General features: G+C 45.2%; 1 protein-coding gene across 3 annotated transcripts in view; it reads left to right on the top strand.

Moving 5' to 3' along the window:
- Positions 1–3846: 3846 nt before the first annotated feature.
- Ccdc149 (coiled-coil domain containing 149) overlaps positions 3847–19650 on the top strand; it is a 93699-nt gene continuing 77895 nt past the window's right edge. Inside the window, exon 1 of one of the 3 annotated variants that reach the window (XM_034509412.2) lies at positions 3847–4034. In XM_034509412.2, coding sequence (XP_034365303.1) covers positions 3987–4034 — 48 coding nt within the window. In that variant the 5' untranslated portion in view covers positions 3847–3986. Of the gene's footprint in view, positions 4035–4309; positions 4457–19650 lie in introns of those variants that run through there. The other 2 variants (XM_034509414.2, XM_076938496.1) reach the window with 2 other exon arrangements.

Raw genomic sequence — 19650 nt, 5'->3', positions numbered from 1 at the left:
AACTGGATTTAATTATTATTATTACTCAATGTCAGGCTACATAAATGAAAAGAGATAAAAAAAAAAAAAATGACTTGCAACTCCACTGCCTTGCTCTGTGATTCTATCACATCTTACTGGCAGAGCTGGCAGAGCCGGTGGGAGCTGGCACATGAACTCTCCAGTAAACCCCAGCAGCTCAGGATGGTGTTTCAACTTCCCTGGAAGGTTTCTCAGCCTGCTGGGGAGGGGGTGGGGTAGAGGCCTGATGCACTTTGATTTTCTGCACATTTTTTTTTCTTTGAAATACTTCGATCGTTTGTCTGTTATTTTCAGGGAAGGAAAGCAAATCACAGAGAGTTGTCTTAAAGGTCCATGGCTTCCAAATGAAGGCTCCTCGGCACTCAGCACTTCATTGATTGCCCAGCCTGCTGCCTAAAATATCAGTGATGGCTTCATGCAGCAGCTGAGCTTAAAGACTCAGCTAACCCAGGTATCCAGAAGGGGCTTTCCCACCTGAAGGCCAGCAGAGAGCAAGGCAGATGGCCCAGATCTGCTCACTCTCCCGACAGTCTATTTCATCGACAGGTCAGAGTGAAAGCAGATGGTTTGCCAGAGGGCAATATATTGGCAGACAGTACCTTGCTTTTTAGGTAAGAGACAGGCTGTTAGGAGTAAACGCTTGGCATTGAGTTAATTAACCCTAGAGGTTCTATTGCAGGGTGACCTCTTTCTAGCTTCTTAGATTGCAAAGACAATGAACTAGGTGGGGAACTAATTTATCCTTCTGCCCCTCCCCCAATTCTCTAGAGCATTAGTTTGAACACCATCAGGACAGGGGTCGTGGGCTGCAGTGGTCTTCACCTTTTCTAGGATGAGTTCAGGCACCCCCCCCCCAAAAAAAATCCCTCACAGGTAGGCTGGCTTCTTCTCCATAGTCCCGTCCCAGTCAGTCAGTCTATTGTAGATTTTTGTGGATGAGATCTGTCTTAGTTAGGGTTTCCATTGCTGTGAAGAGACACCACGACCATGGCACAAACATTTAATTGGGGCTGGCTTACAGATCAGAGGTTTAGTTCAATACCATCAAAGCAGGGAGCATGCCATGTACAGGCAGATGAGGTGCCTGAGAAGGAGCTGAGCTGTAACACACCTCCTCCAACAAGGCCACGCCTCCTAATAGTGTCATTCCTTGGTGACTAAGCATTCAAATGGATGAGTCTATGGGGGCCATTCCCATTCAACCCACCATAAGAACCCACCTGGCTATGATGTCAGGCACAGATGCTCCTTTAAGGGCTGATAGAGAGTGTTTAACCATCCAGGGTCTTTCTTCATCAACAGTACCACTATCATGGATATCACTTACCATCTGATACACACCAGCCCAGCTCCAAACGAAGTGGCTTACAAACTGTTTATTTACTGCCCGAGTCTGTGGGTCATCAAATTGGATAAGGCTAGCTGGGTAGTTCTTCTCTTGTCTTGGCTGGACTTAATGCATGCACCGTGTCAGATGGTGTTGTGAACCGCACTAGTCCCACGTTCGGGTGCCAAAAAATGTCGCGGCCCCAGCAAAATGTTGAGGCCCGGGCTGCCCCACGTTTGGTGGCCACTGTATCCTGGCCCAACCCCGAGGGTCGAGGTTCAGCAAGAGAGAGAGAGAGTGAGGATGGACTCGAAGAATGGAGATCAGACAGAGTGTGTTACAATCCCGTTTATTCTTCAGTCTCTCTTACTCTAAGTGTCTCCTAAAAGTGTCTCATTCTCTACTGTCTGTCTCTGCCTTTTATATGTCTCACTTCTAAGCCATGCCTATAATCACACCTATAATAATAATATTATATATATATTATTATTATATATATTATATATAATATATATAATAATATTATATATATAATAATATAATAATAGTCACACCTATAATCATGCCCTTAGGTTTTGTCTCTAAATCTGATCTCTAGGTCACTCTTAAGTCACACACCTTTAATCTCACACACCTTTAATCTCATGCACCTTTAATCTCAAGGTATCTAAACCAAGATTATCAGAGTGTGCTCAGCTGTTGTAGGCTATTGTAATCCAAGTCTCATGTCAGGGTATATGGCTCAAGATGGCTGCAAAGCTGATAGCCGCTTTCTGCTAAAAGTCAGCCCCCAACAAGATGGGACCTCACCCATGTGGTGGTTGGTTGGTGGCTGTCTGTCTAGGGAGTCCAGTGACATCCAGTAAGCCATTCTGGGACTGCTTTCATGGAGGTGCTCACAGGTTCCCAGGAGCACTATGCAAAACTAAGCCCCACCTCCAAAGGCGCTCAATGACTTGATTATTATAATACATTTGCCAACATTGCTGGGCAAAGCAGATTGAATGGCCGAGCCCAGGATGAGAGATAATGGAAAGGCTGCCATCTTAGAAACAAGGAAGAAAAGCCAAGAACAGAGCTCTGTGTTTCCCACCCTCAGGTGTGATATTTCATCACATAGCATGCTGGGGCCAAGGCCATGTCTCCACATTCCAGCACCCAGCTTCCATAGCTGATCAGACAGAGAGCATCCGTATCACAGAATTGATCCTCTAGCAGTAGGAACTGAAAAATGTAAATCCACGGTGGCCGTGAGGCTTCTACTGTTGTCAAATGGCTTTACCAATTTCTCAGGCCATCTACTCGTTTGTACAAGCTGTGTTCCCCCAAGTACGGAAAGCTTTCTGTTGGCAGCTATGGGGTGGGGGGCTCACATAGCATTCATCTGAGGTTCCCTCTGGAGTTCTCTAGTCTTCCCTCCCATGAAAGTTTCATGAAATTATCTTTATAAAGATGTTTTTTAAATTTTGAGAACTTTATACGATATATTTAGGATATTCTTATATTCGTTTCTCTTCTTCGAGACCTCCTAGACCCTTCTCTCCACCCCCAACTTCTTGTTCGTTGTCTCTCTTAAAAAAACAAAACGAACAGAAGCATTAAAAAAAAAAAAAAAATCATGGAGTTCTATTGTGTTGGCCGACTATGACTGAACACCGGGCCTGCCTTGCAGTGAGTTTGAAATTTCTCTCTGTTTAAGAAAACTGTTTTTTTTTCCCCCTCTCCCAGAAGCTATCAATCGCAGATCACTTCTTGTTAGGGGTGCGACTTTGTGGTCATCTCTCTTCTCAGTGCTGGGATTTCTGTGTCTGAGTTGGGGTTGTATGGGGTTTGAGAGTCCATTTGATCCCTGTTGTTGTTTCCTTGAAGTCACCCACCTTCTCTTCTACACAGAACCCTGAATAATAGCACAATCTTCAACTCCTCTCTTAACTCGTGCTAAGTCCCACCATCAAGCTTTTGGGCCCTATTCAGAATTTAAAGTTTTATTTTCAAGTTTCGTACTTGCGTTCTAATACGACATCAGATACTTAAAAAGAAACGTTGCCCGCTTTAAAAATCAGTATAAGTGTACAGTATGGAGGGTTTCATTTGTATGCTCAACCAAAATGTGTAGAGCATCTACTGAGTGCCAAGGTTGTTCCAACGCTTATTCAGGGAAAAGAAAGGCCCTTCCTTGGTGGAGCTTCAGTTCCAATGGTAGAGGCCTGACCTGGCAGGGGATGGCTGGATGAGGGAGTTTGGCTTCTCGGCGTGGGGGTGGCACCCACCTGTTCGCCAGCCTCCCTCCCTCACCGCAGGCCTGGGAATGATTGAGTCTGGGATTGCCTGATGGCTCACATTCAGGCTCCCTTCCCTAGAAGACACAGCTGGTGGTCTGGGGTCCCCGGGGTGTCGCGGCTGGCGCCGGCCCCGAACCACTGTAGGGCAGTGGTTGGGGCCCGGCTCCTCCTCCCCTTCCTCCGCGGAGGCTGACGTGGAGGCAGCGGCGCGGGCGGCCGCGGGAGGCGGCGGCGCGGAGGCTCCGAGGTGCCCGGCCCTCTCGGGGCTGCGCGGGGCCGGGGTGGCGGCGGTGACAGGAGCCGGAGGAGGAGAAAGGAGGCGGCTGTGCAGCCGGCCCACGCACGCCGGAGGGGACATGGACGGCGATCGGACCGAGAGCGACTGGCAGGGGCTGGTGAGCGAGGTGAGGCCGGGGCTCCGGGTCGGCCTCCGGAGTCGCTGCAGCGGGTCCCCAAGCCCCCACGAGTCCGGGTAGCAGGTGGCCGCGGCAGGACCTGCAGGTGCACGGTCCATCTCACACTTTCGGGCCTGCGGGGGCGCCGCGATCGCCAGCACCATCTGGTGCCAGGCTTTGGGGAGGGGCCTCTCGCTCTCCAGCGTTTGGCCTAGGATTGGAGAGACCGTGAAGCCCTGGGATCCGGGAGGGGAGAGAGCCAAGCCCCACCTGCCTGCCTAGTCACCACTGTATTGGAGGCAAGCGATTGGATGATTCCTGGTGCTGAAAAGGTGACGCCTGAGGGACCATCCGGGCCCTTGGGTAACAACTGGGCAGGTGATATGACTTGGAGCAGCGGTTCAGTGAAAGAGTTTGGCTTCCTTGCAATGGTTGGTTCAAGCGTTCACTTACTCCATTCACTTAGCTCCTGTTTCCTGTACCTACTACGTGTGTGTGTGTGTGTGTGTGTGTGTGTGTGTGTGTGTTAGTGAAGCCATTTATTTCTCAAGGGAAAATGAATGTACTCAAAGGTACAGAGGTGATTTGACCTGTGGATAAACACAACAGGACCCCTCCCCTGCGAATGGGCCAGAAGGGAGCTTTCAGACTCTTAGGGCGTCTCCTCTTTAATCCACCCAGAGTTTGTTAGCTGAGGTCGGGGCCCTGGCTTCTCCAGGTGAGAGGGATGATGCTGTCTTCCTTTCCCCAGCAAGCTACCATTCACCTTCCCCACCTGTGTGGATGGTTCCTCCGTTAACGCCCCGTGTGTGTAGAGCAATGAACTCCACCACTTAGAGCCACTTAGTTTAGTTCCTTTAAGCATTGGGCTAGCACTGGAAAGGATGGCCCATTTCGTCTCCGCCCATCTCTATTTTCTCTGTCAGGCTATCTTATCTGTCAGGCTTTATGTCAAGGAGTAGATCCAAGGGAATGTCATCTCTGGGCCCATCTAGAATCATCCATAGCAGTAAAAGACTATGGGGTGGGGTGGGGAGGTTGGGTTCTCCGTGGAAATCCAGTATTGGGCTCTGACTTAGAAGGTACGATATTCTTGTTCCAGTAGATCTATCTTGAGAACGGTTATTACAAGTCAAGCACATTAGCTGGCCATGGGGATGCACACCCGTGATCCTAGCACTTAGTAGAGGTAGTGGTAGGAGGATTGAGAGTCCAAGGCCATCCACTGCTACATAGTGAGTTCAAAGCTCTGCATAAGACCCTATCTCCCCTCAAACAAATAAACAATAAATAACCAGTTACTTATACTATTCTGTGCTTAGAATTCATTGGTCACAGATTCAGAAGACACTTCAGCACCTCCTGCCTTCAAAAAACACATGAGGTTTACTGGTGTAGTCTGGGAAGAAAGCCACTCAATAAACAAAGAAAAACATAGTGAGAAAGGGACTATAATCAAAGCTAACTTGTACCAGGTGTCTCTTCAGGTGCCTCCCAGTGCCAGGGGTTTATTTGAACTGACCACGTTGCATGGTAGTGGTATCCTAGCTAGACTCTGTTTTTAAATTGGCTCTCCAAAGCCTATACTTTGAGCTCCATTGCAGAAGGTAATCAATAAATGTTGGTTAAATAAGCCCACAGATCCTGAAATGGGTCTTTTAAAAGTTGTCCCATCTATCCCAAAGTCTTGTTGATGTTATAACATACAAGAACCATGCAATTGTGTTATAAAAATGAATAAAATTTTTACGTCTTAAGTTCATAATTTTGTATATACTCCTAGCTATCACGGGCTACATGCTATCAAATAATGGAATTTGTTGTTCCATAGATGTACATTAAAGACCCCTACAGTGTGAGCATGAGCAGAATTTGCTTTTTGCCTTAGGTATTAATGTCTGTCTCTTGACTATGCCCTTCACGCCAGTTATTGTATAGAAAGCCATATTTTCCTTAGCTGTTGAGCCTCAGTCAACAACAATTTATATAGGAATCACCCCTCCAACAGGATAGGCCTCAGGCAGGCCAAAGAACGTGTTCTAAGCCTCACTGCTTGTAAGTGGAGGAAACATGACTTGAACCCTGGTCTGTCTGGCCCTGGGACCTTGCTTGACAGTATGAGGCAGTGCTTTGTATGATCAGTCTACAGCTCTCATTAAATAGTATGCCTTCCAAGACAGGGAACATATTTAATCCATCTCTGAATCTAAAGCAAATGGATCAGCTTTCTTAAAATAAGGTGGCCTGAAGGTCGAAGTCATTCTGGGTGCTCGTGGAAGAACAAATTTCTGGGTCTTCAGTTTATTGCAGTGAATGGGATTTTGCTCCCCAGAGACCCACAGATATGACTGAGGTTTACCTCCTTGTAACTATTCATATGTTTTTCTTTGGAAGTAGGGTTGGAAATAGGGTCTTTGTAGACATTGTAAAGTTGAGAATCTTTCAATTAGATCATCTTACTTTTAGGTCAGGCCCTTAATCTAATGTCTAGTGTTGTTTTTACAGAAAGGCAAGAGAGGCTTGAGACACAGAGACACTGGGAGAAGACTATAGGAACACACACACACACACAGAGCAAAAGCTTATGAAAACTGCCAGAGATCAGACTAGTGCAGCACAAGCCAAAGCGTGCCCCTGGCAGACTGAGTCTGGACATCTGCTTTCCTTGACCAGGAGAATACTTTTTTTTTTTTTTTTTTTTTTTTTTTTGTCCTAGTTGGTGTCAATTTGTCACAGCAGCCACAGGAAACAAATCCACCTACTGATGGAAAGTGATGAGAAGTGCGTGCTGAGAGGTGTAGCCTAGTCCACCTTTCTTGAAATTCCAGCTGCCCAGGAAAGTAATTATCCACTTTTTTAGCCAGCAGGGTTCTCTCTGTATGGACTGGGCCTGGTATCTAGCCAAGCTGAATGCAATGAACCATGGCTGGCGGCGTTACCAAGAGATTTGGGCACCTAGAAGAAGCAACTTGGACCAGGGCCAAATGAGCTTTGTAAAGGAATACCATCTCTTTCTGCAGAAAGTCCGGATTTCAGTCCCTCCTAGGTCCCTAGACCATTTCCCTTCCTGCCTGGAGCCCTGGCTGTCTTTCAATTGGTTTCCTCCACTGGTTTGGACATGGTTTTCGTTTAAGATGAGCTTACAGAGATCAGGCCATTTCCCCACTTTTAGGGTAACCAGTGGTGACAGTCCTGCTGTAAACACTCTGCATGTGAAAAATTCATGGCTGATGCTCAAAGTTGGACATTCAGTCCTGGGGAGGTGCAAATGGCCTCTCCTTGCCTCACGTGGTGAGCATTCAGTCTTAGAGGAACCACGGAAGCAGCCACACACATAATCCATGGCTTGTATTAATTACTTTTCTGTCTGGCCAATTAACTCAACAAAGATAACTTAAGGAGGAAGGGTTTATTCTGGCTCATGCTTTCAGATAGTTCAGTTCATTATGTCAGGGAAGATGTGGTGGAACAGAACAGTGAATTCAGATCCCTTGCTGGCTTTCTCCTTCCTTTTCTGGTTCATCAGTCCAGGCCCCTGGTATAGCATGGTTCTGCCCAGATTCAGGGTGGGTCTTCTCGCTTCCATTATTCTTTGCTGGAGATGCACACACAGATGTGCCCACGGTGGTGCTCCCACCAACCTTCTCAGTGATTCGCAATGCAGCCAAGTTGACAGTCATCTCTTAGCCTAATCACTGACTGAAATTTGGTTGGTTCATTTGGGCATGTTGTATACAGCCGCTGCGAGGCAGATGAAAGACAGGTAATCCTCTGTCTCAGCTCCAAGCCATGGCTCTTTGGTTTTGATAAACTCAAAGCCAGTGTAGAGTTCAGGCATGTGGTCATTAAATCCGAAGACCTGGCTTTCAGTTTTAGTGTTGACTTAGACTCTGAAGATGTTACAATGCTTAAGAACAAGCCTTAGGCTCTACCTCTTGCCTGGTGCAAATGATCAAACCCTTGAGTTAAAATGGCTAAAACTGGGAAGTAATGTTATCAACTGATGCTATGAATTAAATTGTGTGCCCGGAGTGTATGTCAACTGTACCCCTCTATACCTATCTGCATGACTTTATTCTAAAGTAGGGTCTGTGGAAACGTGAGAAAGTCAGGAAAGTGCTCTTACTGCATGGACTCTTGAAGATACAGGAGAAAGATGGCCAACTAGTGACCTAAGCAGAATTTGGAGGTAACATCAAGTGAAGGAAGACCCAGGCTTGTCAGCTGCTACTGGAAACTAGTCAAGGCAGTAATGGAACTTTACTTTGAGTGAACACAGATCTGTTGACACCTTGGTTTGGATTTCTGTCCTCCAGGACTATGAGAGAGTTGATTTCTTTTGGTTTGCCACATCCGGTGTATAGCAGTGTTGTGGTAAGCTCTACCTGTCCAGTGACTCTGTGATTGGCTGTGCTTATTTGCATTGCTGGATTTGGCACACAAAGGATTCCCCCCTCCATATTTGGGTCTGCTTATTTTCTGGGTTCAGTTAGCCTCCCATCCCCTCGAGTTCAAGTCTAGAGAGGAAGTGAAGACACTTGTCTAATGTCCCATAAAATCCTAGGACACTGCAAACACCTTCATTTTCTTTTCTCTATTTTTGTTTCTTTCTGTCTCTGTTTCTCTCTTCTTTCTCCCTCCTTTCCCTCTCTCTTTTTCCTCCCTCCTTCCCTCCTCCTCTTCTTCCTCCTCCTCCTCCTCCTCTTCCTCCTCCTCCTCCTCCTCCTCCTCCTTCTTCTTCTTCTTCTTCCTTCTTCTTCCTTCTTCTTCTTCTTTCTTCTTCTTCTTCTTCTTCTTCTTCTTCTTCTTCTTCTTCTTCTTCTTCTTCTTCTTCTTCTTCCTTCTTCTTCTTCTTCTTCTTCTTCTTCTTCTTCTTCTTCTTCTTCTTCTTCTTCTCTCTCTCTCTCTCTCTCTCTCTCTCTCTCTCTCTCTCTCTCTCTCTCTTCCCCCTTGAGCTCATGGTGATTGTCCTCCCTCCCTACAGCATTGGGATTATAGACACAGTCATTATGGTTGGCTGTCACACCCCTTTGGAGGTCGCTCTCTTTTTCCTATAAGGATTGCTTAACAATGTCGATCTGATGTTTTTAGGCCTGGATTTGTGCACATTGATCTGCTAAGGCTCCATAGACTGAGAACAGGGATAAAAGAGATCCTCAAATAAGACTGGGGGACTAAGCAAAGAAAAGAAGAGCTGCCACGTAGCTCCCATGAGCCTCCTTGCTTTCTTTCTCTAACCCTTAAGAGGACAATAAAAATGCTCACTTTTTTATTTGGAGTTTATTCTGGAACTCTCTGTGTACACCAGGCTGAGCCTAAACTCACAGAGATCCACTCTGCTTCCTAAGGGCTGGGATTAGAGGCTGCACCACCATGCTTGGCTAGCTTAGGTGTTGTGAAGATAAAAACACATTGATGTTTGATAGTACTGAACCTGGTGCTTGACAGGTGAGTTTAGACAAATGAGCATAAACTCTAGGACACTAGCGTTGATGAAGGTAAAACTTGGGTCTAAGGAACTTCACTTTCTAAGAAAAAACTGGGTATATCTGTTAAAATCCAAGTTACCCACTCTCTAAATGTAATACTTTAAATAAGATAGACATCCATGTCTTTCATGTTACACTGCTGCAGCCCAGGTGGGCCTGCACTCTGCTCTGTGGATTATTCAGAACCTGGGCTCCTTCCACCTTGTTGCTCTACTGTAATTTAGGGTATGACCATCAGCTGGGTGGTTGAACCCAGATGCTGCTACTTTTATATCTCAGCCCATAGGAAGGGGAAAGAGGGAGAGGGCAGGGGGAGTCCAGAGCAGGGCTTTTCTTGCCTGAGGGAGGGATGGAGAGATTTTGTATCACTTCTGGTCACAAGCCATTGTTTGAGGGTTGTCATATGACCAACATTGACCATAAGGATAGAAAGAAAACATAATCTTTAACAAGATATACCCAACTTGTATTTGAAGGATCCTACTAAAAGACAGAAAGTATTTATGAACATAGAAAGAAAAATCATCAAAGAAAGAGGTAGAGAAATTGAATTTTATCAAAATTAGAAGTTACTTGCCTATGAAAGGCTTGCTTGATAAGTGCAGAACAAGCCATGGGTTGGGAGATAGTGTGTGCAGAATACATATCTCATATCCAGAATATATAAACAATTCTTATAGCTAAATAAGAAAATAAGCAATCTAATTTTCCAAATGGGCAAAGTTAAGTAGATGTTGCTCTGAAGAAGAGATAGGGATGGCAAGTAAGCACCTGCACAGATGTTCAGCATCGTCAGTCACTAGGGAAATGGAAATTGGAACCATAGGGAGAAATGACAACACCCCTGTTAGAATGGAAAACAGCAAACAAACTAATAAAGAACTAGCAGGATGCAGAGCCAGCAGAAGTCTCCATTGCTGGAAGGAATAGATCTTGGTAGTCACTTCTGAAAGCAGTGTGTGTGCCTGTGCGTGTGTGTGTGTGTCCGTCCTTCCATCCGCCTGTCTGTCTGTCTATATCAGTGTCTGTGTGTTAGTGTATATGTGTGTGATATGAATGTGTGTGTGTGTTTGTCTATGTCAGTGTCTGTGTGATGTGAGTGTGTGTGTCTCTGTCTATGTTAGTGTCTGTGTGTTAGTGTAAGTGTGATGTGTGTGTGTATCTGTTTGTCTGTTTATATCAGTGTCTGTGTGTTAGTGTATATGTGTGTGATATGAGTGTGTTTGCCTGTCTATGTTTAGTATCTGTTTGTTAGTGTATATGTGTGTGATGTGTGTTTGCCTATCTATGTCAGTGTCTGTGTGTTAGTGTATATGTGTGTGATGTGAGTGTGTGTGTTTGTCTATGTCAGTGCCTGTGTGTTAGTGTATGTGTGTGTGTTTTGAGTGTGTGTGTGTGTGCCTGTGCATGCACAGAGGCCAGTAGAGGTTATACAATGTCCTGCTCTCTTGCTATCTGCCATGTTCCCCTAAGACAGGGGCTCCCACTCTCCTTAGAACTAGGCTGGCAACTAACAAGCCCCAGAGATCTTCATGGTTTCTTCCACTTTGGCTGGGGTTAGTGCTGCCTTGCAAGCATGTGAGCATGTGCCACACCGACTGCCTATTTATGTGGACATCGAGGATCTGAAATCAGGTCCTCATGCGTGTGCAGCAAGTGCTCTTATCCACGGAACCCATCTCTCTAGCCCTTCGTGTGTTCTCTAAATACACACTTTTATTAAAGCTTCGTGGATATATGAAACTCCATATTTGTTTAGTGTGTGCAGGTGGTAGTTGGGGCATGAAAATCCACCTGGTGATGAATAGTACTGAGACTATTCATGAGAATATGAGAATATGAGAATAAAGAAATCTTTGAAAAGCCAAAAGTAAAGAGATGGAAAACCCTGGTAGTTTGCCAGAGCTTTGTAGTGATGTGAAAGAGGAACTTGGTGGAACTTTCTGGTTTGATGGACATATCCTTTATCTTGATTATGGGTGTGGTCATATTGGGGGTGACCATCAAGTTTATTAGCGTTTATAGAACTTCAGATTTTAGAAAGGTGTTTTCTCTATGCAGATTACATGAAAATACTACAGTATATATATTTCTTTTAAAGAGGAGGCAGTGGATATTCAAGACAGCCATTGCTATCAACAGCTTTACTCTATATCGTTGTAGTTCTTCAACTCAACAGGTTTGTATCTAGAGGAGCCATGCATGTTCCTTCTCCAGCCCCCACTCCCTCTCCCCCAACACTCATTATGCTAGGCTCAGCATCCCTTCTAAGAGACTAAGGACCAAGTCTTCCTTTGCAGCCTGATTCTGCCCTACCCTTGATGTAGGATATACTTTCTTATCTCTGGGAGATCTTGGTAGAGGGCTACTGGGGATCCATTTATGCTATGACATCGTAAGGGCAAGGCATTCACAATGGAAATGACCATCTCTGGGTTTTGTTGGCATCCCTTCTCTGGGACAGAAAGGCAGAATGTCTGGCCTCTTAAAAAGAGACAGACATATGCAGGGAGAACCAGGGCAGTGAGTACAGGAAATGGAGGTGTCAAGGGAAGACAACCCATCCTATTAATCTCTTAAAGCGTTCACTCCCATTAGCTGACATTTTTATTTAATAAAAGGACCATGCACCATAGTACATAAGCTGGGCAGAGGAGCAGATATAGGGGAAGTGGAATGTGAACCGGGTCCCTTCCCTCTAGCTCAGTGGTTCTCAGCCTTCCTAGTGCTGTGACCCTTTAATACAGTTCCTCATGTTGTGATGACCCTCAACCACAAAATTATTTTTGTTGCTACTTAATAACTGTAGTTTTGCTACTGTTGTGAATGTAATATAAATATCCCTGCTTTCTAATGGTCTTAGGTAACCCCTATAAAAAGGTCATTCAGCCTCAAAGGGACACATGACTTACAGGTTTCCTCTGAGAGGAAACTTTCCAAGAAGGGGCAGAAACTACTTGGTTGGGAGATAGCACGCACTATAGTTAGATAGACAGGGTAGATCAGTGGTAGATCAGGTAGTAACAAATGGATTCGGAGGCTAGATAGCAGGGTGGCTGGAGCAGAGAGGTACCAAGTGCTTGTCCAGCTAGAGTCCAAGTCGATGGAAAGTAGTTGGGGTAGGTTTGTTTCCATGAACTCATGTGTCACAGAGCTTCAGTCATCTGCAGGGCACGGTGCCAGGCAGTGGGAACGCATAAACAATGTCGTGACTCCCAGGACTCAGGGAGGGACAGGTGAGGGTGAGCTACCACTGATCTGATCTTGTCTGCCAATAGTACTAGTCTCAGTTGTTTTATGTGGTCTAGAGAAAGGGCTATGAGAGCCAGACCTCTGATTTTGAATGAGTGACTTCATTAAGTATACAGTAAGTAAAAGAATGAATAGCAGTTAGCAGATAGAGAGAAGTTGCAGATAGACAGTAAAATATATTTTTTTAAAAGATTTATTTATTTTATGTATATGAGTACACTGCAGCTGTCTTCAGACACACACTAGAAGAGTGCGTCGGATCCCATTAAAGATGGTTGTAAGCCACCATGTGGTTGCTGGGAATTGAACTCAGGACCTCTGGAAGAACAGTCAGTGCTCTTAACCATTAAGCCATCTCTGCAGCCCAGACAGTAACATTAAGTTAGGAGTTTACAGCATTAGCAGACGCAACTGGAGTAGAACAGTTAAGAGAACAAAGGGGACAACCATCAAATCGGGATCTTATAAAAATCCAGCAGAAAGTAAAACAGGCAAATCTCACTAATTTGCAGTTGTAGTTCGCCCTCCAGAGTCTCAGGCCAAGCAGAGTGCCCCATCAGCAAGGCCTCCAAGTGAAAGATCAAATAGCAGCTATGAAGGTGGCCTGGGGAAGCTGGGGCAGTCAGCTGGAATTCCCAATCAGGAGTCTCAAGGCAGCAGGTCCTCTTCATCCTCCCCAGAGCTGAGCTTTCCATAGCTGAACAGCAGGCCATTGTATACTATGGGATAAACACTGGTAACCACACTTGGAGATAGTTTTACTTTCTAGCTGTTCACAAGCACATGATATTTTAGTTTCTTGCTGGTTTCCCTTCTCTCCAATACAGAGGTGGGGGCAAGTCTGACCTAGGACAGAGGGTTTCAGAAGACATTTGATATAAACATGCTTGGGTCTAAAGTGTGTGTGTTGTGTTGTTTTGTGTGTGTGTACCTCTTTCTAGACTCAGCTTCTCAGTGAGCTTGACCAGAACACAGCAATTTACCAATATAATTTGTATATTACGAGTCCTAATTATTCTGTACTTTTCTATCTCTCTACTGGACCCCCAAAGCTTTGAACTTCTTGGGAGTAAGTAACTAAGTTTTTAATTTGTAGCCTTACACTGAATACCAGACTTGTCCATTGTAGGGAAGTATAGTCATAAGTATAGACTATACGATCAGGTAGATGCTTGAAAGAATTGGAGAAATAAGGAGGTGTAGAATTAGTGGGCATTGAACACAACGACAATGAGAAACATTTCAAAGGTGTTGCTGCCCAAGCTACCCCACGTTTGGGGGCCAAAATGTCACAGACCGCTCTGTCAATGTTGGAACCCGCACTGCCAAAAGCCTTGGGGGCTAAACTGTTAGAGCCCACACTGCCCCAAGCTACTCCGGTCCACGAGTTGGGGTTCAGCAAGAGAGAGAGGACAAACGTGAAGAATGGAGACCAGACATAATGTGATTCAATCTTCAGTCTCTCTTCCTAGTCCAAGTCCCAAGTCTTGAGTTCCTAGTCCCTAGTTCCTATTCCCTAGTGCCTCCAAGTTCCAAGTTTCTTTTTCCAAGTGCTAAGTGGCTAATGTCTAATTCCAAGTTCTTCCTCCAAGTGCCAAGTGCCTAATACCTAATGCCTAATAACTAACTCCAAGTTGTACTCAAGTTGTACTGAACTGTTCTGTCTGCCTCTTGCCTTTTATATGTCTCACTTCTAAGCCATACCCTTAAGTCACACCTTTAAGTCATGCCCTTAGGCCTTGTCTCTAAATCTGATCTCTAAGTCATGCTCTTAAGTCTCAGCTCTAAATCACAGCTTTAAGTCTCACACACCCAAGGGAAGATCCTGGGTATCTAAAGCAAGATGTTATCAGAGTGTGCTCAGCTGTTGTAGGCTATTGTAATCGAATCTCTTGTCAGGCTATATGGCTCAAGATGGCTGCAAGGATGATAGCTGCCTTCTGTTGGCTCCCCAAACAAAGGGAGATGCCTGCAAGGTCACAGCACGCTGAAGGGGGCAGTGAGTGGAGTGGAATGATGGCCTTGATGGGCGTCTTGAACATCGTGGTACTGGGAATGACAGGAGGTGGGGGCAAAAGAGCTTGGTAAGGAGAGAGTGCGTGTTCTATTTTGAACTCTGCATTGTTCAGCTTGCTGGGAGTGCTTGAACTCTTGTGAGGAGAGCGGAGTGCTCACTGGGAATGCTTCTGATGAGCAGCTATCTTTGTAGTGGCAGGCTAATTTCAGAGTAAGTTTATTAAAATTAGCACATGGAGGGGGGATTGAGTGCATCTGCTATTTTTAACTAATAGGATTCATGTTCTCTCCTATGTGGAGAAATTCACATATGTACTTCTAAATTTGACAATTTCTTACTCCTATTATGTTGAGAAATTAACTGTGTTTCACACTGAATAAAAGACACTGCCTGAAGATTGGAAGAGGACTGTGGCTAGTCTCTGAATGAAAATGACCAGAGTAAATGATGTTTTGTACACATAGCCTCTTTCCCATCAATCACACCAAACTGTGTCTGTTGAATGACCATGGTCTGGGGAGACTTGAACAACTGTCTATTCACCTACATAGGACACTGTTGATAGACCAGAGAAAAGATTCCACTCTAGCTTGGTGATACAATGGATTTCCTGGGGTTATTTACAGGAGCGTGGGTGACTTCAAATCAGCTGTTTTACCCAAGAGCCCACCCAGCATGATGACAACTCATAAATATCCATATTCATCTAGTATAGGGATGTCCATCTTGCAGGTAGCTCCACTCAAAAGTTTCCTCTTCTCCTAATAATTGCTCACTACTTATATAACGGCAGAGAGGAACCTCTTCCTATTTTCTGAGATCTTGAGTCTTCTGGTCTTTCTTAGGTTCTCCAAGCCTTGTGAATTTTCCTCAGCTTCCTTTTTTCCTCTAGGAGGGAGTGTTTTAATTTGGAAGAAATCACTACACAGTGCCACTTTGGGTGCCTCCTGGCAAGTGCTTGTCCTAGTAGAGGGTCTGCTCCTATTGTGGGGACCTCGGACAAAATGGCACCATATGTTGGATCTAAATGGTTTCCAGGGAACACAAACTATAATGGTTTGGATAAAAATTGTCTCCTACCCAAAACTCATATGTCAAAAGTTTGATTCCCCGGCTGGTGGACCGCATCGTTGAGAGGAGGTTGGATCATGAAAGTTCTGACCTAATGAATGAGTGAATGAATGCATGGATATATTTATAATTTGATGTGTTATTGACAAGTGATGAAAACTAGGAAGAGGGGCTCAACTGGAGGAAGTAAGCCGCTTAAGGAATGTACTGGAAGGGAGCGTCTGGCCCCAGAAATTTCCTCTTTCTCCTTTGCTTCCTGGCTGCTATAAGGTAAGCCACTGTACTCTCCCATATTCCTCCTGCATGATGCATCTGCCTTGACACAGACCTGAAAGTAATGGGCCCAGCCAACCTCACATTGAAGCCAAGAACCTTTCTTCCTTTAAAGTTGTTTATGTCAGACACTTTGTTATGGTAATGAACAGCTGATCAACACACCTTGGGTTGATTTTTCCTATTTCATGTCACCTCATTTAATCTACTGTTTCTATGATCTTATCTATTTTATTGCAATAGACATCCTAATTTTGCTTGGATAGCAAACCTTCTTCAATCCAGTCTATATTTTATAAAATCCCAGTTAAGCAACTTTAAAAACAAAACAAGAAGCAGGTTTTATTAATCTTACTTGGAAACCTTCAGTGGCTCTGCACTTTCTGATACTTGCTTCATAAATTGGCTGCTTCAGCCAAATAGATTCTGTGTACATCCTGGCTTCCTACCTCACTGGGGTAAGGCTCTTGAGTTCTCACTAGTCAGAGACCTTTTTGGTTCTTTACACTAGGTTGAAAAGGCAAACCCTCCTGTCATGGTTTGAATAATAATTGCCCCAGTAGGCTCATTTATTTGAATGCCTAATTACCAGGGGTTGACACTATTTGAAAAGGATTAAGAGGTGTGTCCTTGTTGGAGAAAGTATGTCACTTGGGGTGGGATTTGAAGTTTCAAAAGCTCAAGGCCAAGCCCAGTCTCCTTCCCTCCCTCCCTCCCTCCCTCCCTCCCTCCCTCCCTCCCTCCCTCCCTCCTCCTCCTCCTCCTCCTCCTCCTCCTCCTCCTCCTCCTCCTCCTCCTCCTCCTTCTTCTTCTTCTTCTCTCTCTCTTCTCTCTCTCTCTCTCTCTCTCTCTCTCTCTCTCTCTCTCTTTCTCTCTATCTACAGGTCAGGATATAGTTCTTAGCTACTGCTCCAGTACCTGCCTGCATATGCTCCCTGCCATGATGATAATGGTCTAAACCTTTGAAATTGTAAGGAAGCCCCCAATTAAATGCTTTCTTTTACAAGAGTTGCGTTGGTCATGGTATCTCTTCACAGCAACAGTACAGTGACTGAGATACACTTTAAGACCATCGTGATCATTGAACTTGAAGCCAGCACTTCTTTTCCTTCCTCATGCATCTTACCTGAAAGTGCTACTCCATCAGCACTTGCCTGCAGTCTGAGAGAGAATGGAATGTCTCTGTGTATGTGTTCGAGCTCCTGCAAGATTAGTGAGAGATAGGACAGGAGAGCTTACAGAGAGCCAGTAGACAGTTTTAGAATGCTGATACTTTTGGGGGTAACTGCCTAGGAACACAAGCTGACAGGATTGACTCATTTTGCACCATTTGATTTTATCCTCATTTATGAACATTGAAACGTGGATGGCCCTGCCCACCTACCTTCTCTATATGCAGAATCTATTTGGCTGAAGCAGCCAATTTATGAAGCAAGTATCAGAAAATGGGGAGCCACTGAAGGTTTCCAAGTAAGAGAAGATTAATAAAACCTGCTTCCTTCTGCTCAATTGATTAGTGGTAGGTAGAGCTCAGCAGTGTTGGATGGATCTTCCCTCCCCCAGTTAAACTTGGTGGGAATGGTTGGTGCAAAGAAGTGGAAGTCTGCCCACAGTGTTAGAGGCACAGGCTGGGTCACAGATAAAGGTCATCCTTCAGTGCACTCCTGGACATGCTCTGGTGCAAAGCCTCTTCCATGGCATAGATAGATGCCCTTGGGGTGTCCACTGGTGACCAAGGATGAGGCTCTTACCATGATATGGATTGTGACAAGTGTCTTGGGGGGCAGGGGGAGTGGATTATTTAGCAGAGAAAGCAAAAAGGTTCTAGGTGGAGAGGCAGGCAGGACGGGCAGAATTTCAGCATGTGAGCTCTTTTGGTTGTTTTTCTGTTGCTGTATAAAATGCACTAAAATAAGAAATTTAAAAAGAAAAGAAGGAAGGAAGGACCGACAGAGGAGTCTTTCAGTTCACAGTTCCAGGGTATATAGTTCATCACATGAGGAAGTCAAAGAGGCAGAGCTGGAAGCAGCTGGTCACATTGCACCTGCAGTCAGGAAGCAGATGAATCCCGTTCAGCTAGCTGCTCCTTCTTATGAAGTCTTGGACCCTAGCACAGGGAATGGTGCTGGCCTCCTTTTGGGCAGGTCTTACTATTTCAGTTAACATACTCGAGATTATCCCTCAAAGGCATGCCCAGAGGTTAACCTATGCTAAGCAGTCGTGACCATTGTTCTCCAGATAAGTCTAGATCCTGTCAAGTTGACAGTATTAACCATCATGTGGAAATACAGAGGAAGGGTGTTCTAGGCTGAGGGGACAGAGGCAGAGAAAGTGCTGTGCTAGCAGAACAAAGGCTTGGTAGATGAGATCTCACCTGCTCTGGCTTTAGGTGGGGACATTCAGACTTCAAGTGCCCTGGTGGTAGTAGAGAAGGTCCCAGGGTGGTGAGTGTAGACTCCACTTTGGAGGTGAGTGATGGAGTGGAGTGATCTGTCAATTGAGCAGAAGGAACTGCCTTTGGAGATGACTTGTCTGCCAGGCATGGCTGATGGAGACAAAGGCTGACAGGGAGAAGGGATAGACAGACACAGGAGCCCATCTATCTCCTTACATGTACTTTCAGTCCATTTGAGTCTGCCTTTCTTCTCTGTCTAAATGGCCCTAGTGCATACCTACCATCCTGGCCAGTTTCTTATTTCAGACTGCCATGCTCACTAAGTCCTCAAGTTCTGCTGTTTGATTATTCCTTGGACTTGGGTAAATCCCCTTATGTCTTGAACATTATTTTCTCTGGATTTTTATAAAGAGGAAGACTGTACCTGCCTGGTACCTCTCAGAAAAGAAGACCAAGTGAAAGGGTGTATAAAAGTGTGTTTTCGAGCCCCACTTCTTTATAGAGTGCTTGTCGTTGTCAGGCTATAGGAAAATCCTTCCCCAGGGCATCAGGGATGCCTCTGCAAACAGAGGTGATGTGTCAGCTGCAGCTGTCAACACGATGCCATTCAAAATTCGTGCTGATGGGGCACAGATTGACGTGCCTGCTTGCTCTGCCATCTGTAAATCCACGATGAAGGCAATATTGGAGGTGGTTGGGTAGGGTGGGGACTCCTTTTTTTCTAGCCAGCTCCAATTTGCTTTAAAATTGGCTACAGCCTGATATGTATGCTGGGGTTAGCCTGTAACCTTTTCTTTCTTCTTTTACAATGTCTCTAGACCTTGCAGTGTGCTTGCTGACTGCTCTGTCTATTCCAGGCAATGTCTAGTTATTCTAAGAGTCTCTTAACCTCCAGTCTCATGCCCCCTTCATTGTCCCTGAACATGATCTTATCACAGGCCCACCCTGTTCTGCCCCACTCCACTTTAACCCCCTTCTGGTCTTGAGTACATCTGCCAATTACTCTCTGGTTTCCTACTTTGCTGAGTGAAGTCAAGTTTAGTGCTTAGGAAAAAGGGATGGTGCTTGCTCACAGAGAAGTAGCAGTAACCTCCTTCCAGGATTGTTTTAAACATGTCATCAGCCTTC

Source organism: Arvicanthis niloticus, chromosome 7 (assembly GCF_011762505.2).
Source record: "Arvicanthis niloticus isolate mArvNil1 chromosome 7, mArvNil1.pat.X, whole genome shotgun sequence".
NCBI lineage: Eukaryota > Metazoa > Chordata > Mammalia > Rodentia > Muridae > Arvicanthis > Arvicanthis niloticus.
Note: the sequence above shows the minus strand (reverse complement) of the source record. Positions and strands in the feature narration are given on the sequence as shown.